This window comes from Trachurus trachurus (genome assembly GCF_905171665.1).
Source record: "Trachurus trachurus genome assembly, chromosome: 14".
Lineage (NCBI taxonomy): Eukaryota > Metazoa > Chordata > Actinopteri > Carangiformes > Carangidae > Trachurus > Trachurus trachurus.
In genome coordinates, this window is record NC_139903.1 from 18,551,221 (window position 1) to 18,578,496 (window position 27,276).

A 27,276-nucleotide genomic window follows, 5' to 3' on the forward strand; every position below is an offset into this window, starting at 1 on the left:
GTGCAGTCCATCCATATACCATTTACTCTGTGATGGCCTTCAATGTGGCTCCTGTAACATATATAAAGGCTTTCACAGATGTCAGATTTTATAGGAGTATAAAGGAGTTTTATGTCACTTCTATTTACTTTCATAAAAGCCTCCACAGATTTCTATTTCAAAATCCCAAATTGTAACTAAATTGTTGCTGTGTTTAAGTAAATTATGTTTTAATGCAAATCCAGAACACTCACTTGTTGTATTAGTAGATTTGTTTGGAAACAGTCTGTAAATAAAGATGGGCGGAGTCTATGCCTGCTTTCTAAAGAGCAACTTTAAAGGAGACATATTATGCCCCTTTTTCACAAATTAAAATAGTTCCCAGGTGTCCTAGAGACATGTCTGTGACATGCTTCGGTCAAAATACCCCAAGGATCCAACATCACAGCTCATTTCATCCTCTGTTGTTACGATGCCATGTAAAGCCCTTTGAGACAAACTGTTTGTAAAAACGGGCTATACAAATAAAATTGCCTTGCCTCTCAAAAAAGCCCTGTTCAGAGCAGCTGGTTTCAGTGCCTGTCCCTTAAAAGGCAAATGAACCGCTGCTTGCCCCGTCCCACCCCTTCTTCCAGTAAAGGTAGGCGTGGTATATGCAAATGTGTATTATGCAAATATATAGAGCTAGTTTCAACTATGATACAAGCCGATGCACAACGATACACGCCATCGCGCGCTGCTAACCGCCGTCTGAGCGCCGATCACCGCATGTGCAGAGCAGAGCGAGTGAACATTTCCAATTGTCGTTAAGAGACCTGTCCAGTCCTCCAGTCCACTCACATGCTCTGAGAGCACAATGGATTGGAGCTGCATATTTGATTTGTATATAAAAACTTGTCTACAGTTATAATGATTCCCAGTCTCACCCGCTCCCGTCAACTTTTTTCCTCTCCCGTCCCATTCACTTGATGAATAATGAAACTATTCCCATCCTGTGGGAATCACGTGGGAATTACATGACCGGAAGGCAAGTCAAACACCCAAATATAATATAAAGAGCCAAAAAGTGTTATTTCCATAATATGTCCCCTTTAAAGCTTAGACTGAGCCCCCTCCATCGCCATCTTGGCAGCGTCCAACTAGCTGAGACTTTGTTGCATGTCAATTCATGACAAGCCTACACTCACCCACGTGTCACTCAAAGAAGCCCTTGATTATGCCGAACTTGAGTGTTTAATAAAACAGCAGAGTTCTATAGATAGTCGTCATGAGGGAGGAAATAGATGTAGAGACCAAAATTGTTTTTGTGCCAGGCTATAAACATGTTTATTCCTGCTGTTAAGACGAACATTTTAACACCGGAGTCTATGGAGACTGACTCACAGTTGGAGACACAATCATTTGGGGAATAGCAGGACGCTGCAGCCTAAGGCCCAGTGGCCTTTTGTAAACACTCTTTTTGTCTTGTGTTAATATAGGAGCATAAATGTAGAATGATTTTTATGGGTTTTATCCCTCTAGGAAGCTAACACACTGAATAAATGGTTACAGGATTGAATCCTAATCTTTATTGATCACTTTTGAAAGCGAGGAAAAAGTAAACAAATAAGCCATAATGAGACAGCGAATCGTCATGTTTCCACTTTTATCTGCAGTCGTACAGAAAATGACTTCTCATCTTGGGGAATGAATGTGTGAAGCAGAGATGAAGCGGCACACTGTAAGCCCGAACCACACTTCATAATAAATCACTTTTTCCCTGCTCCTCTATCAGGCACTCGCTCCTTAATTTATTATGCAAGGGTTCAAAGCTGAGCATTGATTTGTGCTGTTCTGCACAGAAACTGTCTGGGATTATTCTCTCCAGCATTGTAACACCGACTCCTCAACCGGAGACCAGAACTGATTGAAGTTCACTTTGTCCTTGTGTCTCTTAAGCCTTAATTACAACCCAACTCATTTCTTATCAAAGGACAGTGATGGTGAGAAGGACTGTGAGAGCAGATGTCCCGCAGAGGTTAAGTCCCATCCCTGCAGCTCTGTAATGTTCTGCCATCCATCCAGACGACAGAGGGCCGGACCCGTCCCAGGTTCCAGGCTATTTTCACATAACTGAGTTGTTCTTTGCTTCCCACCCACAGGGATCTGGGAGAGGGGGAGAACTCTTCCTGAATCCTAATGGAAAAGTTTACTTCTATAGCTCTGCCTCGCATAATGTTCTTGGACTTACAGTACATTCATATACAATTATCTTAATAGCTAAAGACAAACTGAACAAAATATAATATTGCTCGGTAATGGTTGCCCAGCGGACACACATAGGGTCCCCAATGTCGACAGAATTTAATCTTTGACCACATACCAGTCAGGACAAAGCCGAATAAGAACATAGTAGTCCTCGAATACCGACAGCTGACTGGTTGTAATGTATTCTTAAGTGATCAAAATCCAGCGTCTTCCAAATGTCTCATTCCTAATTTAACTAGACATAAATAAAAATACAACTTCTGTCTCATGTTAGGTCAGTGACTGTATGACGCAAGTGTCTTTCACCCAACTGCTGTGTTGTGTGATCTATAATTGGATGTCTCACCTATTAAGGTCCTGTTCGTTTTACAAATTACAGCAGATGCACTATGGCACATAAATGAATCTGTTATGCACGTAATAAAAAGCTTGTGCTCATTTCAGATATTCCCCTCACCTCACCTCACCTCACAAATAATGGCAGATCTGTAAAAACTTGCTAATACATGTGAGTTCTGTCTTGTTTTGTTAAGAGCAATGTTCCAAACAAACTTATGTCAGGATTGTGATTAAAATATATATATATATAGTATATATTTAGACATCTTTTGCTGTTTGTGCTGAACCAGGCAGCAGCGATGGGAGAGTTTTGCCTCTGGGCTCTGATGGGTGTTAACCTCTAAATGAGTCCCAGGCAACGAAACATCTCATTACTGTGGAGACGAGAGGTAAACACATCCTTCAATGAGGGACGGTGACAAAGAGCACTAATTAACAAGGAATTAAACACTTTCTTAAGAGAAAGCTGGTGAAGGGACTCAGAGGAAATTAACACACTCGCACACGCCTACGCACACACACAAACAAAATGCAAAAATAGAAAAAAAAAGATGTTAGCTGCTGAAAAGAGGGGCAGCGGGGATACACAAACAAAGCCATGCCCGTGTTTACTGAACAGAGACTGCCCTGCAGGACACTGCTGCAGTGATGATGTGTGTTTTATTTTGAAAGATGCGATTACGCTGTCATCATCTTGTGGAAATTGGACAGCCATGATGAAACGCCAAATTACTGTACTGCATCCATCAGCTACCCCGACATGTCGCTAAACTAACAACAGAGCTTGTGTGTTGCTGCAGATGCCTTTTACTTTACACCCTCCCACTGATGTTGATGAGTAACTTCCAGTAATCAGTAACTGAGTCAGAGATCAGTAACTTTACCAGCAAACAAAGAGATTTTAACACTGAAGCTCCTGATGCACAGAAATTATAATGACCCGTCAAAAAAAATTTGAGCTCCTTCCTTCCCAGAAAATAAGTCTGAAAACCATCAGTGGTTCACAGGCAGGTTTTTTTTTTTTTAAGGTTTTAAGGTTATAGCATCTTTTCCCCATTCACATCCCATTATCACATTCATCCCACATCTAAAGACACAACTACACAGCATGGAGAACAGGAGACTAATTGGATCCCAGTCCTACTTGAACCTAAAAGAATTATAGTTACATTTGCCCTTCTCTGTGCTATGAAATATAGCAAGGGAAATATACAAAAAACATAATCATAATTTCAAATCAAGGTATATCTGTGTGTGTTTTTTGATCAGTACCTTTGTCACTGAAGTCGTCGACCAGGATGATCTCTGCGATGAGCTGTGGCGGAGAGCGGTTGAGGACGCTGTGAACGGTTCTGAGCAGCGACGACCAGCCCTCGTTGTGGAACGGGATGATGATGCTGGTGTTGGGCAGCTTCTCCGCGTACAACTTCTGTTTACAGCTGCAGAATACATATGGAAAAACAGCACTTAATAGTCAAATATTAGTCATCTTTTAACAATTTTGTCATTATTTGTCTTTTCCTTCTTCTGTTGAAAGAAGAAAACAAGCATAATTTGTTGCCCTGGTTACGCACTCGCCTACTCATAGGATCTTGAGGTCACCTGATCTGTTTGAAGATGTGTTTGAGCTGCAGCCTCTGAGGCTGAAGAATTAAGCCAACAGGGAAACAACAAAAACACTGCAGTGTTGCAGGTGGCTGCTCGAGGCTGCGTCCAAAAGCCAGTGAATCGTCAAACACCCTCAAGTTCCTAAAATATTACAAAATGTGTCTAAAGCTAATTTCCTATTACAGTGGGTGATTTCTTTAATGCCATATAATCAAGGGGTTGGAGCTTTGAGCTACAGGTGAGTTGCCATGAGCCGACTAACCCTAACCCTAACCCTCTTTTCCCATTTTTGAATTAGCTGTGGAGACAGGCACTGCCAAGATGGCGACATCAGAGTAGCTCACCTGTGGGAGTGACATTGCAGAGTCAATGTAGTCTGTGGTTTGTGCGCTGTGCAGCTGCAGGTCAAGGTCAGGTTCTATTTGGTCGTTATCTGTTTCTTTTTTTTCCTGTTCTCAGTGAATCACCGGATGTATGTTGCTTCTCCTAACGCAGCCAGCATGCTCTACCACCTTTATCATGGCCCCTTCATCATCTGCTATCCTTCATCATCATCTTCAAGATCACAGCCTTAAATCATCACCATCTATATCTACAGAAGACAGGTTTATATCAAAGAACTACTTATAGTCTTAGGTGTGACAGAACCAACACAGTTACTGATCTTCAGACTCCTGATACTCACACCTATGGCTGTTTGGTCCCGAATACATTCAGGACCAAACAGCCATTCGTGGCTTGGGGACTTGACCATTCACTTATTACTATCAATCTATGGATATTATTAAGCATGCTTAACCATCTTATCTTGAATTGCTTTCAACTTCTGACCAATAAGAATAATTTAAATTGAAATGGGGAATATTCTTCCCTTGACTAATGAAATTAGCTCTGGGGAGTTCATTGTAGGTTTGACCTTTTTACAATACAAAGACCTTCAGAGCGGCTGCTGAACGGAGCTCAGAGCAGCAGCGCTCTGCAGGGACACCACTGATATGTTCCTCCTGCATCAGAGACGGCACTAATTGTATTATTTGCAGCACATACAGCTGTTATAAGCTGCCGACATGCGCGCCGACGACGGGCTACAGCGATCGCCTCGCACACGCTCAGCAGAGCGAGAGGCAGGACCCCTGCAGAGGAGCTAATCATGGGAAGAGAGTAATGTTCCCCTTGCTGATGTGAGAGAGAGAGGGAGGGAGAGAGAGAGGGAGAGAGAGAGAGAGAGAAAGTGTGTAGTGAACTGTGTCAGTCGATCAATGTCTGTGTTGAACATTAGCCTGCGTGTTATTCATTCAAATATGAAAGCATGGAGACAGGAAGGCAGGGTGATCGACAGGCGGCCGGCCCCTGAATCTTAACAAAGCCTGACCAAGTCCACAGAGGAAGGAGGTGCATGTATGTGTGTGTGTGTGTGTGTGTGTGTGTGTGTGTGTGTGTGTGTGTGTGTGTGTGTGTGTGTGTGTGTGTGTGTGTGTGTGTGTGTGTGTGTGTGTGTGTGTGTGTGTGTGCTTCAATTAAATCTTGTCAGCCTGCAGAAATCGAATGTGTCAGTCGCAAGTCTGGGACCGGCTGCCTCTGAGGCACAGACAACATGCCAATCACCAAGAGGCAGCGAAGATTCCTTCTGGGCAGATGAGGTCGGTGGGGGGGGGCAACTGGTTGATTTCGAGAGCAGGTGTGTCTGTCTGATTGGACACAGGAGAGTGATGAACGTCTGGCAGTCAGCAGGGGGCAACTTTAACTCTCAACAGCATTCATTCATTTAGCACATTTACATGCTAATAATTCAATAACAGCCACATTAAAGCAGGACTGCTGCCCCCACCCACCAACCACCCACCACCCTCTCATGCCTCAGGGTCACAGATATGAATGGACTGAAAGCAACAAAGCTGCACCTGTTACATCATTGAAACCCCATCGTGTTTCTACTAACACAGAAATCAGAGGGATAACGCTCGGGGACCGGGTTCACATGTTCAACTCTGACATGGAGTCTCTGTGTGGTGTTTTATAATGACCAGTTGTTTGGTGTATACACTCTGATCCGATACGAAATGAAAACACACATGCAGCACAGCCTGTGTGCTCTTGGTCGTAGCCACATATCAGACCATCCATCCTTCCTGCCTCTCTTCTACTATGAATTGGGATAGATCCAAGTCCTCGAGGAACCCACATTTTGACCTGTGACACAAAGCATGGTGGCAAAATAGAGAAGTGGTTAGCGATGTTGCCTTGCAGGGTTCGATCTCTGTGGCTGGGGGATTTCTGTGTGTGGAGTTTGCGTGTTCTCCCTCTCCCTCTCCCTCTCTCTGGGCTCTCAAGCTTCCTCTGAAGTCTCACTATGGACCAGCGATCTGCTCATTCCTGTTTCTTCCCATTGAGGAATATCACAAATCTCAGGTCTGTGATGATGGAAATATTAATTCACATTTACACATCATCTTGCAATTCTCCTACACTTGCCTAAGTAAAACATCCCTGGATGTTCCCAATCAAATTAATTGTGATTACTTGTGATGTACTGTAGGGCTCTACTACTTAAACTACTACTACTACTACTACTACTACTACTACTACTACTACTTCTACTCTTAAATTCACCTTTGTATGATGTTATTTATGTCTGTTTTTATTTTTGTTCTATACTGCATTCTACATCATCATCACTGTACATGTTTTTTGGTTTATTACTATGTTTTATGTCTTTACATACATCTGTCTCATAATGTTTCATAGTTTCATCTATGTTGTATGTGTTTGCCTGTGTGAAGCACTTTGTGACTTCTTGCTCTTGAACAGTGTGAGATAGAGTAGCATAATGTTACTCACAAACTGACACAAGGTAATCAGTGTGAATGTGAGGTGGTTTGTAGCTACATGTCATAACACTGTGATAGACTGACAACTTGTGCAGCTGACCCTGAAGTGGTGTAGTTAATGGATAGATGCATATCCTGTGGCATGTCATAAATAAATGCAGAAAAAACACTGACACACAACTTTATATTCACTTGTTTGGTCTGTGTTAAAATTATTTGGTCATAGTCATTACAAGAATCACATCTTGACTTGCAATCTGATGACAACTTGTCTTACTGTATCTCGAAGGGACTGTTGACTTGACTCGCACTGTCTTTTACCCCTGGCAGCTCTGAAGCTGCTTTGTTGTGTACTGCATGTGTCAGTGAGTGAGTTTCAAAGTTAGTCCAAGCATTGACACCAGCCTTGTCAAAAAAAAATGAATTCACATTTTCTGTGGATCTGTTATCATTGAGATTTAAATCAAATACATATACTACAAGCTATATAGTAGCTCTGTGTGGTTAAATGTTTGGAGATTTATTCTGAACACCTGACAGCACAGAGCGGTCAGGGCAAGAGATGTGTAAGGTCAAACAAAGCCGGCTTTTAAACACAGATGAAAAGAGGGAGATGTCCTGGGGAAACTGACAGTGGAGAAGCTTCAAAGCGGCTTTCCACATGAAAGAAGAGGGAGGGTCAAGTGTCAGAGGAAACTTCTCATCTGGAAAAAGAAAAGCTATGATTAAAGGCCTTTTCACAATGTCATCCTGGGACTGAAGAGGAACACACGGGTCAGGACAGGTTGTGGTTTCTTGGAAAGAAACTGGGAAACTTTCAAATAACGTTTTCACCAGTATTTTATGAGGGGAAATTGACATTTGTATATAACTAAACTACAACTTGCTATGTTTTTGGAAACCAAAGGTCCCATCCAGGGTCCTGGCTTGAGTTTAGGCAACAAACACACCCCGATTAAGTTTTTAAAAAATACGGTACCTCTGTTTTCTTGAACCACACAACAATCTTTGCAAAACCCAAATGAATATTTCAGTGGACAACAAATATGTAGAATTGGTACATTCCAACTCATCAATGTTTTTTTAAGCCTTGCCTGTTGGAAAGTACCACTCCTAAACACGGTAGCCCAGGTTCAAGCGCAACCGAAACCATGGAGATGAATGCACATGGATGAATTCCATGCTTTGCAATAAACCTCCACATTTCTCCAACTGAGGTCGTTCTATTGATGCACCAGTTCATGGGATCTAAAGGAACCGTTCACCAGCGAATAAAGGACCCTGCAGACGGTCTGGGCGGCCTGTTATGACCCACAGCATTTTAATTGACCTGCAGCAGGTGTAGCAATCACAGCAGGAGTAAAGGTGATGCAGTATAAAGGAGGATGTCCATGTTGTGAGGAGGTTGGGATGGAGGGATGGGTTGAGGAAACACAACACGTGTGTGGGACTCACTTCAGGTGGCGGATGTCAGGGAGGGAGCGGTTCAGAGAGATCCGGTCGCTGACGTAGATGTTGAAGCCGTTCTCCCTGTAGGCCTGATCCACCTGGTCGGTCTCTGTCAGAGGGAAAGGCTTCCCCTGTTCTCCATTACCTACATTACACACACACATACACAAGTTTTTTGAAAAAAGAAAAAAATTCCCTCATCATCAGGACCCACTGCACCACACAGACATTTAAAATGCAGTAAATCATGGAAAACTACCTCTTGTAATGTCTACTCCTGTAAAGTCTCACATGCAGTAAACTTAATGGAGGCTTCTTTTTTGAATCTCCTACTTTTTCCATCCTTCCCAAAGTAACACTATATTTTTATGAGTATAATTTTGTTTTAGTTATGTTTTTACTCTTTTACCAGCTTCATTTTCTCTTTTCCTTTTGGATTTTCTTGTATTTTTCAATCTGATGATGTTTGACGTTTTTGCTATGAATGTACAGTACGAGAGAATGGATTATTTTGAATATAGATGCAATCACATGTGAGAAGCTAGAACCAGTTGGGGAAAAAAGAAAAAAAACAATCCTCTCCAAATATTTACCAAAAAATTGTCCATTAATTAATCAGTTAACTTTATTGTTTCAGTTCTTCACAGTGAGACTTTCAATTTCATACCTCTACAATATATCACATATTAAGTATGTAGCTAATCACTTTTGCAAACTTTCTGAAATCTGAGCTCGTTTGAGCCGTGCAACAAATTACACAGTGCTGCATGTTTCATTAGCCACTCATCAACGCACTCTACACAAACACACACTAATGCATGCATGGAGGCTGATCTATAGTCAGAGGAGGGTATCAAATTAAAGCGAGATGCCTTGTTCCATTAGGCAGAAATGGTCTGTCTATATTCCTGAAGGTAATAACTGTGAAAAATAACTTCTTACTTTAATGCCTCATTTCAGAGATAAACTCTTCAACTTAACGCTGCACCATTTTTTTTGTCTGTGTAATAAACTTGTTTCATGCTACGTCTTCTGGCTCTCCTCCAGCAGAATGTGAACTCTGTCAAATATTTTGGAAATTTACTTATTAGTCTATTTATTATGGAGTCACAGGCTTATTCCCTTCAGGAACTATATTCATGGATGTAATGTTTGTGCTGGTTGACACATGACTTTCCTTTTTACAACTCTGCACAGTATGCAGCAGATATTTAATCATCTGCTTCTCTGAAAGAGATCCTTAACCTCTTCATGCAGAGGCCATTTTTGGCAATTTTCGCCTGTTTTTGTATCACTGCAATTAAAGCTTTTTATTTACAGAAGTACTAATCCCACAACTATGGTTAATGGCTTAAATGAAAGAAAACCTTTGTCCCTTTACATCTATATCTATAAAATATTGAATTGAGTCATTCCATAAAAAAATGGGCTTCTGAAATAACAAATTTCTTTTGAAAAAAAAAAAAACGAGTTTGAAATTTTTGGTGAAAAGGTGATATATCAAAATCCTAATTATAAAACAGGTTGAATTTTACATATATGGTTCACACACTCCCTGTCCACATATGTACCAAATTTTAGGTTGATATGTAAAACTACTGAGGCACTATAGAGTTTTTCCAAACAGTGTCCCTTGGCGATGTACAGCGTGCAAAAACTGTCCAAAATTGTCCAATTTGGCTAAAATGCACACTGCAAGATTTTAGTGAGATTTTTTTTTTTCCAACAGATAACTTACTGGGGCCAATCACATACTTGATGGCTTTTAGGAACACCAGTTACATAAGTAAAATGCCATTTGAAAATTTAATTTATGGGGATGAATATTTAGTGTCCAAAACCCATCCAAACAGGAATTTGACCTATTTTCGCCTGTATTATATTGTTATTTTCCTTTAAAACTCCAGAAGTAAACATCCCACAACCATCAGTGATGGCTTAAATTAACAAGGACATTTGAAATAGTTCATTTTGTCTTTTATTATTATTTTAATTAAACTTGGGGCAGTAAAAACACACTTTTTGTGGATACTTGTATTGCTTACTTGTTGACACTAGGGGGAGAGGGAACCACATGAACCAGCTGGGTGCAGGCTTAAGCTTTGCCCAATCAGGGATCATTATATATCAGGTCACACCTTAGAGTCTCTGCTATTGGACCAAAAAGTTTTCACCCCCGTGATTTTGATTGACAGGCGACGAGAGATGCGCAAAGCGGGTGCGCAGTCTGACGGATAATAGCTCATAGCATTAGCACTGCGGGTAAACGTAACCATTAACGGATTATCTGGTCACGATGGAATAAATCGCCCATGCCTGTTTTGTCGAGCACATCTTCAGCTTGAAAAAGAGGGTAAGCTTGTAATTTTATTCAGTGTTTTAGTGGGTTTGTGACTGACAAATGTCCGTCTTTTTCGGCACTCGAAAATGACTTCCGGGTTTGTTTGTGTTGAGTGATCAGGCTTGTTTAAACCTTTAATGGGGTAAAAACTGCATTTTTGTGCTTTGCTTTTGTTTATATGACAGTTTATGATTTTTTGGTGGTGAAAGAAGAGGTGTACAGATGGTACATATATGTTAAAATCACCTTCGTTGTTGACGTGACGTCACTTGTGGGCTGCCGTAGTCTGATATTGTTTGAGACATTTTCAGTGACTGTGAAAAAACCGTAGCACCTAGAAACTTCTTTTTTTTTTCTACATGTTGCCGAAGGTGTCCTTAAAAGGTCTGTGGTGGAGTTTTCATTACAGCATGCATACTTATCGTTGTATTAAGGACGCCGTTCATGTGTTATTGATTTGGGACGCCGGCGTCCCAACCACTAGGGGGCCTGCGTGAACAGGTTAACCTTTCCAAATTGGCACTTTTTATGCAGGAATTCATTCAAACCTTAGAGAGGGTTACACATTTTTATTTTTGTGACTCATGAAAGGTAATATCTTTTCAGTTCTTTTCAGCTCAGCGGCATCAGCCACACTCTGTGATGTGATTGTTGTTTTTCTCCCAATGAGAAAAAGAAGCTTTGAACTGATCTCAGTCCCACTGTTCTCTTCTCATGTGCATATTACACATCAAAAATATCCCTCTGTGGTACCTTTCACTCAAAATGTTAATTTAGAAACGTGCAAAAATGAAGGGCAAATAATGTTTTTTGAGCATCAATACCATCTAAAATCCAAACGTCTAAAAACCCTCAAGGAAGGAACATATTATTTATCTTTAATGCTCAAAATAGCCCTCCCTGAACTCTGCAATCTTTACAGTCTGAGTGTTGCTGACACACACAAAATGAACATCTGTCCTTGTCTTGTCTTATAACAGCCATACAAGATGCTCAATCTGAATATTTTTGAGCGAACACACAGAGTTACCATTAGTGAAAAAGTAAAAGTGAATTACGAAGATAGTAAAGTCACAATTACAGATCCTAGTGCGCTGCCAAACCCATTGTATTATACTTTAAAATCTCCATTCACTTGGTGCTCACTCACAAATTCATCTAAATTGCCAACTAAGTGTCTCCTAATACCATATAAAAGCCAGTTAAATCTGTTCCATTTGCAATGAAAAGGCAAAGGTATGTTATCCACTCGAGGCCTCAGGCTGAATCAATGCTTATTGTAGAAGATTAACTGTGTTTAATTATGAACTCAGAACTTTACTTGCAGCATTGATTTACACTGCTGCTGAGGGAGAGAAATACACTCACAGGGAATTAAGAGAAGAAAAAAAGTTCAACTGTAGTGCCGCAGCGTGGGTGTATGTCTGCATGTGTATGTGTGTGTTGTCCTGTGCTGAAACAGAGCAGATGTTCTCGGTAAACATGCCTCAGCAAAACAACAGCATGAGCAAAGAGTGTGGACGCACCCATGCGAGCAGCATCTCTCCTCATCGCCTCGTAGTCGTGCCAGTCTGTCCTCCGCACGCCATCAAGTCCCACCTGGGCGACCTTCCTCATCTGGTTCAACTCCTGCAGGAGCACACAAAGGAGACACAAGCCATTATGTGGATGGAGAGCGGAGTTTGGGGCTCAGCTGCACAGGGGAGAGACATGTGGGAGTGGCTCGTGGGAGCAGGGCCAGGTTTCTAATTGGCACAGGTGTTACCTGCTAAATCGACTCTGACTGTCTCTGGTGAGGCAGCAGCACAGTGGACCTCGAGACACACACACACACACACACACACACACAGAAAGACAGGCAGGAGCAAAGGGACGGTGATTGTCCTCCTCTTGGGTATATCCATTTCAATTTGGGTTATTGGAGAAGTCGGACTAGTAACCGAGTCACGGGGAAAGAGCAAAGGAGTGTAGGCTAAGTTCTGCTACTGCTACATAGCTAACCTTAGCACCAACACCTTTATTGGTTATCTTGGTTGGTTTTGGTTTCACTGCTGCAGATCTTGTGTTTTGTAGTTGTTCCTACAGTATGGCTTGACAAGGTGACCGTGACCACGCTCATTTTGAAGTATGTTAGTGTTAAGGCTTAGTCAGTTTATTGAAACACATCGACCAAAAGTTGGTTGCTCCTCATCTGGAAACTAATCCAAATGTAAATACCATTATTAACATTATTGTTGTCATGACAATTGGCTTCTTCAAATACAGGAACAATACTTTGACATACTAGTGAGTGGTGTCTCGAAAGCAAGAAAATGCTTGCTGTAGTCTCCTGAATAATATAGACAAGATCTATAATAATAGGCAATGTAGTTTGTCCACAAACGGCTGCTGCAAGAAAGTTGAAAAAAAAAAAAGATCCTGCTTTTCTTTTGTTTTTTTATAGGAACCACACACAACTGTAGAAGAAACACAGACTTGCCTCCCCACTTCAATCTCTCTCCTGGCAGTAGGCCAAAACCTGCATGAGCTTCATTTTGCTTCCTAAAGGGCGCTGCTGACAGCTGGGTTTAGACAAAGTAAAGATGTTTTAAAAAAATCTAGAAAATCACGTTAAATTTCACTGCTATTACTGGCACACAAACACACAGTGCACACAAACACACAGTGTACACACACACTCATCACCATAAGCTATTATTCTCTATTCAGTATTAAAATGCATAATCAGCCATTTATGAAATTCTCTCCATCTTAGAAATGACTTTTAGTGACTCCAGATATTATAGGATCACAGCACAATGGTAAATTAATTGGTTCCACGGGAGGATGCAATTAGTCAAATGTTGTTAATACAAGCGACACGTCTGACTGCAAGGAATACCATTAGCCAGACTGTTAGCTGATAGCACAGTACAGTCAAACAAACCACTATAGCAGCTGCTCCCCGTTTCACTGTTTGCTTCAAGACTACTTGACATTTCAGAGACAGCCAAGACAATCAGCCAAGGTGGTATGGTACCAAATGCAATGAGACCTAAACACTGTGCCAATACTACAACATTAGGCTATCACACGCAGAACACATCATACATTTACTTCAACAGTAGTCACAGTGGGAAAGTAAAACTTTTATATTATGCTGTTTTTGAACAAGAGTGCTAAATATGTTATCTTTTTATTTCCTTTTTGATCTTCACCCATGTGTCATCATCCACATACCTACTGTACAGTAAACCAATGGTTTGGAGGTGTTCTTTTATATGAGTTTATGGCCTTGTGCTCTACCATTTCCATGTGAAAATTGGCCACAATAGGGGACACTGGTGAGCAGCCGTGCTTTTGTCTGTCGAATTTGCTGTTAAACTGACTAACCGAATGTACGAACTGATGAAGCCCCTTGGATAAGAGGCGAAACGTCTACAAGTCCAGTTGCCTACGATTCTATTTGAGAGAAAGAGAGAACAATGACCTGGATGAATGAGAATATTCATTGACAACATCCATACTGTATTGACTCAAAGCCAGGTCTACTTGGTGATGAAGTATAAAATAAAAGTATGAAAATGAAATAGCAGCAAGCAACCAATGACCAATGAAATGAAATAAGAATTTTATTACATGCAAACAAAACAAAAAGAGCTACAGCTAGCATAGCTATAGAGGCTGTCATATTACAAAGACATAATAATCTGAGGATCTTGAGTCAATCTCCAGAGCTACAGTTGGCCATCGACTTCTGTGTGTTGTAGAGCTCTTTATATATTTCTCAACATCAATATCCATTGTACAAACAGAAGAGACCAAGACTGTAGGAGCTGAGTAGAGAGAAGTGAAGCAGCTACAGGAAGCAGGATACAGGCTACAAAACAAAAAATGAGTTTCTTCAGGGCTGATGATGCCAGTATTGGGAAAATGGCATGAAGTGTCACAGGGCAGCACACCTGGCTGCTGCCATCGCTGTAGAAAATATCAGGGGCGACTGCTCTGCTTTGCACTGTGCTTTGGCCTTTAGACAGACAACAGCTGATGTGATGCACCAGTGCTGGCATTCAAAACAAAGCTTCAGCACCACCGGCATTTAACTTTAATTGATTGTGGAAAATCAGCATAAAATGATTAGTGGCTAATTATTCTGATTGATGATGTTATTGATGCGGTCAATTATAAATGATTTGAGGAGGTCGCTGAACTGAAACAGCCACCGATGCCATCCTGCAAAACTGGAATAAATAACGGGGACGGGAGATTTATTCAGCATTGATTTTGATCTTCACTAACTTTCCTCACAAGATTCATAGGGAGATTTTCTTTTTTTCTGTTTCTGTAAAACTGTTTAGTTTACGGCATTAAAGTAAAATGCTGGTCCAATTATCTCAACACGTCATCCCTCTCTCCTCTTTCTGTTTCATATCTCCTCTTGGTGTCAGTCATGCCAGGACCTGACATGCACAGAGATTCCATCTGCGTGCTTCCAAATAAAAGGAAGCGACACTGCGCCGTCCCATTTCCTTTGATTAAATTTTCAGTACACGTCACCATGATATTCCACCGGGGCTCTCTGCTCTAACAAGACCTTGAAAAATGAGACAAGGAGAGAGAAAAACTTTTCGCAATCTGAGTCTTCGTGAGTGTTTTGGTGTGACTTTGCTCAGGTGTTATATTGTACCGAAAGGCAAACAAGAAAAATGAAAATATGTCTCTCTCTCTCTCTTTCTTACTCTCTCTCTCTCATATATATACTTACAGGGAAATTAACTCCCAGAAAAGCTGTCGTAATCATGCACTGCTACTGTATGCAGGAAATGGAACTGGACACCACATTAACCCAGCGTCTTAGAGGAACTTCCATTTTATTTTCTCCCCCCCACACCGTATATGCACATTCATTTTCATTCCGTTAATTCTGGTTAAACTGGACTCTGTTCAGTTCAGTTTGAATTTACTGTCACTCTGCATCACACTAGTGCTCAACTAAAAGGCTGAGGTTATGGCAGCATCCAGACTAAATGAACACATCCTTCACCAAGTGTTTATCATTCTTACTACGACAACAAGAATGGTCTGGCACACCTCTTGCTAGTAGTCTACACTCCTTTGGGTTGTATTCTTGTTAATATGGCATAGGTAGAGCCAACATGGTGGGGGACAGACAACCTTTACAATGGTGTAAGTTTGGGAATTTGTTGTCAAACTGCAGGACGATATAGTTTGGTGAAGAACAAGGTCTTCACCTTGAAAATAATGGGTCATATATTTCTTCCTTGCGAGACGATGCTGTGTTACGGTTGCTGCCGAGACTGTTTGTGGGAGATCACGTTACCACCACGTGACTGAATCCTGCGCACCGATTGGCTTCTGAGGCATGAATCTGGCGAATAAGGACTTTCATGCGCCTCTCCTTTACTGTCTATTGTTTTCTTTTTGAGGTAGTATAGATACTCGATAACTGCACATTCACAACATTTACGATAATACTGTAGGCGATATATATATCGCCCACCTCTACTCTGTGAGTAAAGCTACTATTAGCAAAAAACGCACATATAGCAGTTTTGAAGTGAAAAAATAGAAACTCTTCACCAAAGAAGAGGAACACCTGACATCAGATCAAACCAGGGGAAAGGAGTAAAGTTCCAAAACTGTCATGGACATTGATCAAATCATATCTGCTGTCACTGATGTGGTCTCAGTGGGGAATTTATTACAACATAGCTCTTGTTCTTCAATCTCATACAAACAGAAACCACACTGTCAGAAGATACAAGTAAACTTTTAGAAAACCAATCATCATTTCTCTTGTGTCTCACTGTTCTCTACCTGCTGCTGCTTCAGTAAAAAAAAAAAAAAAAAACTCCAGGGTGGCCTGACCTCATCCTATCCACTCCAACACTTAAAAAAGAGCCAATTCAACTGTCAAGGCGGGTGGTGCAGGAGTGAATCTCTACTGCTGTGGACCTGTATTTTATCACACACATATATCCACCTCATAAAAGCTGGTGTAAGTGGCATTCACATTGTGGAAAAGAGAACAAAAATGCAACTTTTTGTGGTGATTTGTCTGCCTCCCTGCTGTGTGCTCTCTCGCTACCTTTCTAACGGCCATCATCACAAGGACACAACTTCCCGCTGCCACAAACAAATTCCTGCTCCAGGCACTTTACTACTTGATCAATATTCAAGGTGCAGCATAAACCAGCTAATAGGGCTTCACGGGAGCTACAGCAGCAGCCACGCAGCCCATGTTTTATCTCCATCAACTGTTCCATCATTAATTACAAAGCACAGTGGGCGATAAGTGACAGGCTGTAATGGAAATTCATATTTTATTGAGCAAAACATTCAGAGAGACAAAGAGAGAGAGAGAGGAAGACGTGGAAGTGGCCAATTTCACCTGCATGAGCGACCACTAATTAACTTTCATGTAGCCTTTTAACGGTCCATTCATCAATTCATCTAATGTTTGCTACTTACAAAGTGTCTGTCCCTGGGTGGGAATAAACATTATGAGTTCCACTTTGAATACATTTTATGGATCTGCATGTGTATGTGTTTGTGTGCTGCACAAAGTACAACAAGTTTAAATTACAAAGTATAACAAGTTGTACTGCAGTAATCCGACAACTTCAAAACTCAAATCTCCACCTTTTCAGTTGGCATCCATTATCTTCAAAAGCTGGTTTCAACTTATCATTTCAAAAGACAAAAGGTAATGGAAACAGTTGCAGTCCTTAACCACAGAGCTCAACAGGGATCTCTGCTTTCCAGAAGACAGATGCAAAATGTCTAATCAACACTGTTCAAATAGTCTTGATCAACTGGCTATAAAGAGTCATAAGATTGCTGAGGAGCTTTCAGGTCAAATATTCAGTTGATAGCCTCTAAATTTTGACGGCCACAGAAAAAAAAAGTGCAAACAAACGCAGCACAAGAGTCTGGTCAAACAGCTCAGGGCCTGAAGTAAATTATCGAGGGCTCTTGAAGATTCAAGTTTGTGGATTCTGATCGTTGGTTAATTCAACACCCAGATAAATGACTTTGAAGGTCTTAAAGATGTGGGTTAGCTTTCTATGTGGCTCAGTGAATTTTGAAGAACAAGTACCAAAAATGAACAGTGCAATTAGAAGCTATAGTGGCACATTCGTCTGAGATCTAACACGGCACCAGATGTGCAATAAAATTGAGTTTCTGAATGAAATCAAGGAAGCCATGTTTTGTATTTTTATATGTTCAAAATGAGTAAAAATAGTACACGCTTGGTCCGCATATCAGTGGTAGGTGAGGTATAAAGTGACACCCAAAACACACTTGCAGCTTTCTATAGAATTTGTAGAGTTATGCGTTTGTTTTTTTTGATAATTGTACATAATTGTATGGAAACAGTTTTTCAACCCTGAAATCCTCACCTTAGTGTGTCAAGCTAATTATCTCACTGTACTAGTGTTGTAATACTCGAGACCCGTCTTGGTCTCAAGAGTGCATTTTCATGGTCTTGGTCTTGTCTTGGAATCAACTGCATATTTACTCGGTCTTGTCTCGGTCTCGGTCGAGCTGGACTCAGGATTTATTGTCAAGTTCAGTCAAGACCACAGCTGCTGTGATTTTTTTTTAAAACGCAAATGTGTGAATTTCCTGAATTAAAATGTAACCAATAAAGTATTTTATTTTGAAAGTGTTGACGCTGCCACATACGTGCCAAAGAGGAGAAGAAGAGGGAGAATGTCTCGGCGAATGTCACTATACAAATGTTACACTCGGCGGAGTGTTTTTTCTTCCCAGTTAACTTAAGACTGGTACACACATGAAGAAAATCTGGCTGACTTTGGCCCGATTTTCCTCTTTCCAACCAAGGACAAAAATCGACCGATTAGATTATCCTACGAGATTATCCTGTGGTGTGAGTCAAATTCTCCTGACAGTCGGCTCGGAAAATGGTCGCGTCGGTTGGAGCCAACAATCGTAACTAGACATGTTCAATATTTACGATTGTCGGCCCCGACATCTTGTGTGTGGGAGAAGCCAAGAATCCTGACTGAGTCACAGACTCGGAATGATGTGAAATTGAATATAGCCAATAAAGACACGAGCTGACTGAAGAACAGAAGCATAACAAACCATGGATGTATTGCATTAACTCACCACTTTTAACATGAATAATCTTGGAAAAAGGACAAAGAATGCATGTAGGCTACAGTAAATTTGTTTTGTTTTTTCATCAGAGAATCAGCTTTCAAGTGTTGATACATTCTTCATACATTGGTTGTGACAGCACTGACTGGTTGCTGCTTTTGAAAGCACCATGTAAAAAGGGGACATTACTTACTACTGCAGGCTGGTTGGCCTTACCAACAGTTTGAAATAAATGTATTTTTCAAAATGACAAATTTTGTGCTACTGTTTATTTTGTTTGGCCTCAGCCTTGGACTTGGTCTCGCCCCTTCTCGTTCTTGTTCTTGACTCTCTCACCCCCTTAAAGTCTTGGTCTTGTAGTCTTGGTATGCTCTGGTCTTGGTCATGACTCGGTCTCAGGTTAGGTGGTCTTGACTACAACACTAACCTACTAAGGTCATAATGTACAGCAGTATTAATTCCAAAGTCAAGCAGAAAATCAGGACTTTACATCACTGTGTGAGGTTACAGGTTGTGAAAATCCACGATGTGACTAAAATGCCAGACAGCTTCTTATTTCGATGTCTGATATGAACCGTTAGTTGTGAGGAGAGTGACTTTTGTCTGCATGCAGCCATCTGTTAATTTGCCAACTAGTCTAATTAGCTTAATTAATGTCTAGATAATGGTGATAAATTCTTCCAGCAACAGCTCATGTTTCAGCTATGACTCTACTTTTAATTATTTCTGGGGTAAAAAAAGAGCCATTGTGAGAAATCCCCCCACTGAAACTGTCTTACTCGTCACACCTGACCAGACTTGAAAAGGTCTTAAAAAACGCACAATGAAAGAAAAGACCACAGTGAATAGAAATGCCATGCTAACCTCTGAGGCATCACCTTTCTCTGCAAAGGGTTACGTCATCATGCTTTGTGGCAGTGGATTTATTCTTCAGTGGATGTACTATGGAACAAGGGAGAAAAGGTTTCTCCTGAGGAATAAGTGACAGCATAATCAGAAAAAAATACCCATGACCTCGTACCTTTATTTCACAGCACACTGAAAAGCTTTGCAAAGAAAAAGTTCAACCCAAGAGTTTAGACTGCCAGGGTTTTATCACACAAGGAGGAGGTTGCTGCCAACTGGCCTCCAGACGCTAGGTGTGTCTGAATCCACCATGGTAGGTCTCAGCTGAATCAATACCACTGGGGTATTGTTTGCCTCGGTGCTGTATGGCGGCATGGAGAAGAATCCTCAAGAATGAGACCAACCTGCCAAGTCAACAATTTCCTATTAATATTTTAAAAAATGTAGAGAGAGTTTCTTGGGGCAAAAATAAGCTCAATATCTCCTGGGTGTTTTGTATGATGATTTATGTACAGTATCTGCTGTGCAGCTATAAACAGTACATATAGGACTTTTGTTTTTCATACTGCTGGATCGATGAAGTTTATAGGTCATATCCTTGGTCAGAGTGAAAATCTGTGTGAAAGTGCTATAGGATGCATTTCCTAGATTAGCCTCAGGTATTCATTAATTGCAGAACTTTCTGTTTCTCTTTTCATAATGAAAATGTGTTGGCCATCAAGTACATGGACCGTATTGACATACATTATGAACTGCGACATGTCTGGGTTTCATTTAGTAATGATGTCCTTGCATTGGTTGATCCACTAGAGAAAAATAATGTCAGGTTTTTTTGTTATTTCAGTTTGTGGTTCTCACATTTATAAGGGTTTGCTAGAGGCTTTTTTATACTTTATTATTTTATTGACATTTTGCAAGAGTTTACTGCAGAGCTGCACTTAGGTCATTTTGAATAAAAGATGTTATGTATTGGACTGTTATTGTTATTTCAACTCATTTCCAGGTTTTAGGACCGGTGACACTCGATTATGTGAAGACAAAAGAGGAATCGCTGCAGTTGGCAACAAGGTAGGAACTATCAAGATAGACCCTGAAATGATTTTGAATCTTCCACGAAACAAACATCACACATTTTTGGTTTTCTCTGTCATCACTGATGTAACTGTGCATTGAGGGAACCACAATTTAAAAAGAAAAGAAGAAAAAAAAAAAGGTTTAAATTAAAATGTCCTGTTAACATTGCTGAACTTGGTGATGTATTTTAATATAGTAATTATCATGAGTAAAAAAAATAAAATCAACATCAACACCAGTTGGTTGTACACATAAGTTCAGCATTGTTACTATCCTCTTTCTGCACTCACTTGTGAAAAAGCAATCATTTTCGGCTGCCTTCAGATCTGTTGTGTACAACAAAGAGGAGGGGTGAACAAGGAGAGACAGAGGAGGACTATTGGACTGCCTTTGTTTGGCATGGGAGAAAAGCTGGCATTACCAACAGAGCAGTAAATCTGATAAGAACAGAGCTCCTCATTCATTCTCTGAGGAGGATGAATCCGACCACCTTGGGTCAATACTTCTCCCTTTTCTGTTTCCTTTCCGCCTGCTGAGAGCCGACAGTTACGTGGAGTGAAGAGAGGAAGCTTTCCTCTTTCTTTTTTTTTCTTCTCCTTCCTGTTCTGTCAGATCACAGGTAGATCTACCTCTACCCCCGGAGACACAATTACCTTTCCTGTTCTACCTCACCCTCTGCTGCTCCTCCTCCTCCTCCTCCTCCTCCACCTCCAGCCACTTCACAGACAAGTGAATCTGTGCCGGTGGCTCCCTCCATCCCCTGATCCTCTGTCTAAGAATACAAAATGTGGACTAACTGACCCACTGCTCCTCCTGTGAGAGGCTGTGATCGAAACACAATGAATAAGACATATCATTGATCCGCAAGCGATCATACTGGTATCAGCCTTGGAAAGGATGTTCAATCTGCATTCACTTTTTTTTTGAATTGCTGCTGAACTCCATAAGAAGCTCAAAGACATACAGCCAATACCACTTTTTAGATATCTGCATTAATACTGCCCTGTCTTAAAAAATGAAATAAACCCGTAATCTCTTGTTTATGACAGATAAGACTAAACAAATATACACGTCGTAACATCGTATATGATATAACGTTATTTACCGCTTTATTGATTGATTTCTCGCCGGCTTCGTTGTAAACAAATGCACATGGCCAGGAGGAGGGTTAGCAAAAAAAAAAACATTTTTTGTCCAGAATTAAAAAAACAACAAAAAACAAAGTTATCAATGTGGAAGAAATGATTCGATCTAGTGTTTACAAATTCCTCATTGAAGGTAGTATAGAGGAGGGTATATTTCAAAATTAAAGCCAAGAGGACAGAATCTGCCATTCCACAGACAGACAGGTAGGTATAGGTGTTCCGTTTTTACCTGTCGGTTTCATTTTTACCTTCCCTGCTACGTCAGGGAACCTGAGTGAAACAACTTGTACAAACTCTTCACCAGCCGGAACAGCCACATTCAAATCCCTCCAGGCGACCCCTCGTCATCCTGTCTGAGCTGACACGGGCTCGAGGCAGAGGACCTCCAGGCGAAGGGCCCTGCTGTGAGTCATTTCACCAACCCCACCCCCCACCATCCCTCACTGAAAGAGGACCTCAGTAAGGCCATGCAACAGTCCATTCCCTCCCAAAAGGAGTCATTATCCAGAGTCCTGCTGAGACAGAGAGAGCAGCCAGAGGACCAGAAAGAGGCCAGGAGTGGTGGAGTCCTCCATCTCCCGCGGTCTCAGGCTCTCTGCCCCCTGATATTGATGGATTGTGGTATATGAGAATTTTACAAAATGGGTAGATCATCTGTTGTTTGCATGAAAAAGACAAACATACAGAAAAAGGGGAGGGGTATGAAAGGGTGTTTTCTCTGTTTATCTTTTATAGGACACACGCACAATGTCACAAACACAAAACATCTCTAGATCACTCAATGCAGCCATTAGGGACAACATGCATCTCTAACCCATTCATCCATCCAACCATCCGACTAAGCAGAAAGTTCCAGACATCCTCTCTGGAAACACTTCCCAGCTCCCCCTGAGGGGATCCTGAGGCGTTCCCAGGCCAGAAGGGATATTAAGAAGAATCCCTCCAGCGAGTTCTTGGTCTGCCCCGGGGTACCAGTTTGACATGCCGCGAGAAGCTCCACAGCAAGGGGCCCAGGAGGCATCCTCATCAGATCCCTCAAACACCTCAACTGGCTCCTTTCAACATGAAGGAGCAGCGTGTCTACTTTGAGTTCCCTCTGAAAGTCCAAGCTTCTCACTCTGTCCCTAAGACTGAGCCCAGATGGGAAATCCATTTGCTACATCTAGTCATTTGATTGCTAACCTGTTAATGTGGAAAAGTCAGAGACGTTTCACAGCAGCCATGCAAACACAATGCAGCCAGTCTGTCCTGAGTCAAATGCTTAAGAACTTGTCTGTCTCTAGTGACCAAACTCTTAAAAAGTACAAATCTCTGCAGCTGCAACCTGAAAACCAAAAGAGAGGAGGCACACAAAGCTGATCCATGTTTTTTTTGGTTTTTAACAACATCTGGTGGAGAGCTTTCTGTCTGACAATAGACTTCACATCTTTCTCTTTCTCGGCTGCATCACTTCTCTTCTCTCTCTGCTGCTTGCAGGGTGTGTTATCTGCTCAGTTCTACAGTACGTGGGCGTTAACAAGAAAGTACCCACACAAGAGGAACACAAACTGGACACATACACTTTCAGTAAGTGCACAAACACATTTAAAGAAATTGAAAGACCTTACTAACACAAACTAAGTAGGGCAAACTGCACAACTGTACACAACCACACCCCCAGCTAAAAGCAATCCTGCTATCACTCGGCTACAGTCTCCCAAACAGCTGAGGGATATTAATAAATGTTTGCGGATAGAGCCGGCAAACATGCATATATAACAACTTAGACTCGTATTACTGCTCCTCAACACTTCAATACATATGCACGTACTCCTGCTAAAAGACAGTCTGTTTTGTTTTTTAAAAGCCTGTTAAGTATAGAAAATGAGGCTGGTAAAAATGCTTCAAAGCTCACTCCTCCCTCCTTTCCCTTTGTAATCACAATGAAACGCTGATCAAACTCAGGGCTGCAGGGGTTCTGCTTTGTTTGATTGTTTTGTTTTTGTGCTTTTTGATGTCAAGGTTCTCTGGGGTGTTTCAGGTGCTGCCACTGCAAACTTTACTCCTCTTTGATTTGAACAGTAGCCGAGATGAGAGTGCCCTAAAAACAACAACAAAAAAAACAAGAGTTCTGCAAAGCAGGTTATTATGACCCCTAGTTAGTTTTCTTTGCTAGGAGACATCTAGTGGTCGCAGCAATTGGAGGGCCACAAAGTCAACTTTAGAAGGAGATTGTGCTGGACGGATGGGTCAACAAAACAAAATCACTATACTTAAATGATATACAGTAAATAAAATTCACATCTGCTGGACTGAGGTTTGGTAGAGGTCTGTATCTCAAACATAAAACCAAAAAACTGGAGGTCAGGGTTGGGTTGTGTTAAAAAATATATTTCTGTATTTGGTTGAGCCAACCCTTATGGAGAAAAAAGGATTCTCGCACAGTGATACAACAACAAATTTTGAGCTACAAGCAGGGTTTGCTGGACCTGCTGTGGAAATCAGTATTAATTTACAGCTGTGGTGGAACTGCTGGAATCACAGCCACTGCTGGCTCCGGTCCAAACCCATCTGAGCTGTTCAAATAAGCTCCTTATTACCATGTCTGAGGGAAAGGAAACCAGGGGAATTACAGCACAGAACTGCTGCATGGTGGCCATTAAGTGCAGTGGAGTGGTGGTACCAACCTCGTACAAAGAGAGGCTTCTAGTCCCATCCCAACTAAGGCAAAGCAGAGAGACCCTGACTCACCACTCTGCAGACACCGTCAGTGGGACACTGAGCTTTTAGATGAAGCTGAGAAAATAGGATCCTCCAACCTCCATGTCAGGAAAAAATAGCATTTTGAGCTCCATGTGAACAAAGTACAGCCCTGCTGCTATTGAGATGATGCTAAAAACACAGATTTTCACTGCAGTAAAATAAAGAGACATTGAAGCCGTTTGCTACCACTGCACAAGACAAACTATAAAGCATGTGGTGTAACACTGTTTTGAATGTGTGTGAAGAGTTTTGTCTGGTACAAGTGCATTAAACTTTAATTTGAGTATGCTGAACAGGACAAAATGTATTATTGAACTTGAAAACAGCAGAATAAGGTCACCTCAGGGTGAGTTCAGGAGCTTATATGGACTAGGGCTGTCAGAACGAACTTCGCTATTCGAATACAATTCGAATGTTAGTCAAAATGAGAACATTCGAAGGTGGAAACTGATGTTCGAACGTTTGCCTTCCACCACGGTGCGCGTATGTGTCCCCACACTACACGCACACCTTTTTTTTTTTAATCGATAGATCCGCGGACCACTTGTGTGCCGATCACGGATCAGCTGTGATCTGTTGCACCACTACTCTGTGCCCTAACCCCGCAGCCCCCGCGAGTGAGGGGGGGGCCTGTGAAGCCGGGTTTCCACCGAATCAACGATCCTCTTTTTTTTTAAATACCGCAACATTCATGTCAAGATAACTTCTATATTTTTGCTATTCAAACTTCCACAGTCCATAGTTCTCTTTGTTTAACACTTCAAGAGACTTTTGGTTAAGTAACCATGGACAGCTCCTATGCAGGATTGTTCTGCTGTGTCGTTGTCGCCACCGTCATCGCTGCCCATTAAACATTAAAAATTTGAATATTATTCGACTATTTAACATAAGATGGGTTAGAAATTCGAAACTGATTTGGGGGGGAAGATTGACAGCCCTAATATGGACAGATCATATTTTTATGTCATCCAGTCCAATCATATGTTCACTGCAGACTTTTGCATCAATTATGTAGATAATTACAGTCTTCCTAACCGCTGCCTTTTATGTTTGTCTTCGCTGTGCTCTGACATTAAGTGCTCCAAAGCTTCCATCTTACAAACGACTCCTTCATCTAAATGTTTCCTGAAAAGGCCAATTAGGCAAATAGGTTACTTCTTTAAGGACAGTCATTTATAAATCACAATCTAATGTTCAGAGGTTATTTTTGATATCAAGGAAACAAACTCAGTGAGTCAATGGGAGGAAATAATTTCCTGTGAATGCTGATTTCACTTCAAAAGAACCGTGAGACCTGAGTCTGTTTGAGTCAAGATGTCTGATAACAAGTTTTTCATATCAAAATGATGTTTTTTAAAGAGTAAAAACTTTCTCATTCATTAATTCTAGTTTTTGTTTGAGTTGTTATGGTTGATAAGATGCAATTTAAAGGCAGTTGAAAAGCATTATTACAGACACTGAGACCATAAAAACACAGCTATTAGTGACTTTGCTCTGATCAAAGCAGCAAAGGTAGATACATATTGTACCACAGCAAAGGTTTCTAAGAGGTGGTTATTGATGTTTGGAACAACAAAGATTTTGTAAGAGGCCGTAACCGTGACAGTAAAACTTAGATACCTGAAACTTTCTTGAAAACAATTCTTAGCTGAAAATGCTGACATGCTATCAGAGCTGGTGCTGGACTTCACATTTGTCCAAAGTGTCATGGCCATTAGTCACTTTATTTTAAATGCTTACATTATTGTTTAGTTTTTTGTTTTTTTGTTGTTGTTTTTGCTTACGTTATTGTCGCTTTTGGTATTTCTTTAAGCTCATCATGTGTAGCATTTCTTCACCTAAGACATATTGCAAAAATCAGACCAATTCTGCCTTTGTTACATCCAGGCTCGACTATTGTAACCTAAGCCTAAGAAGAGCTTTCATGGACGACAAATGGTTCAGAACATGGCAGCTCGTATTATGTCTGGCTCATCTAAGTACGAGCACATTACGCCAGTGCTGGCTTGTCTTCATTGGCTACCTATTCAGATGAGAGCAGATTTTAAGGTGCTTTTACTAACTTTTAAAATCTTAAAACGGCTTGGCACCTTCGTACCTGAGCGACTTAGTTTATGTGCCCATGCGGTCTATACGCTCCCAGGGGAGTGGTTGTCTGTGGGTCCTGAAGGTTTAAAAGAAGATGGTTGGTGAGCGGGCCTTTTGCTACTAGGCTCCGACACTGTGGAACAACCTCCCGTTAGACATCAGGCAGGCCTGTTCGTTTGAGGATTTTAAAGCAAAGATTTTAATGCAATGCACCATGACACCGAGTTAGCGCAGTCTATTTCTCCACACGCAAACCGCAATCAAAAAGCCACTCATGGCCACAAATGATGCTCAGAACAGCACCAAACGTCATGAACAGTAAACGGGGTCCCAGCACATAATACGAGGCATCAAACATCTGTTAGCTTTGCCTGATTTCTATTGAAAAGACACAAAAACACAACTCACCCACTCTCTTCCAATTATACATTATGCAGCAACTTTCCGTGTCCAGGCACTGATA

The 27,276-nt window shown here is 41.2% G+C and overlaps 1 protein-coding gene across 1 annotated transcript in view; it reads right to left on the reverse strand.

The window, feature by feature from the left end:
• LOC310997496 (polypeptide N-acetylgalactosaminyltransferase 10-like) overlaps positions 1 to 27,276 on the reverse strand; it is a gene marked incomplete at both ends in the record, with an annotated part of 76,702 nt that overhangs the window by 42,151 nt on the left and 7,275 nt on the right. Inside the window, 3 exons of the mRNA XM_083987206.1 lie at positions 3,838 to 4,004; positions 8,457 to 8,595; positions 12,318 to 12,420. Of these exons, the coding sequence (XP_083843332.1) occupies positions 3,838 to 4,004; positions 8,457 to 8,595; positions 12,318 to 12,420 (409 nt within the window). The remainder of the gene's footprint in view (positions 1 to 3,837; positions 4,005 to 8,456; positions 8,596 to 12,317; positions 12,421 to 27,276) is intronic.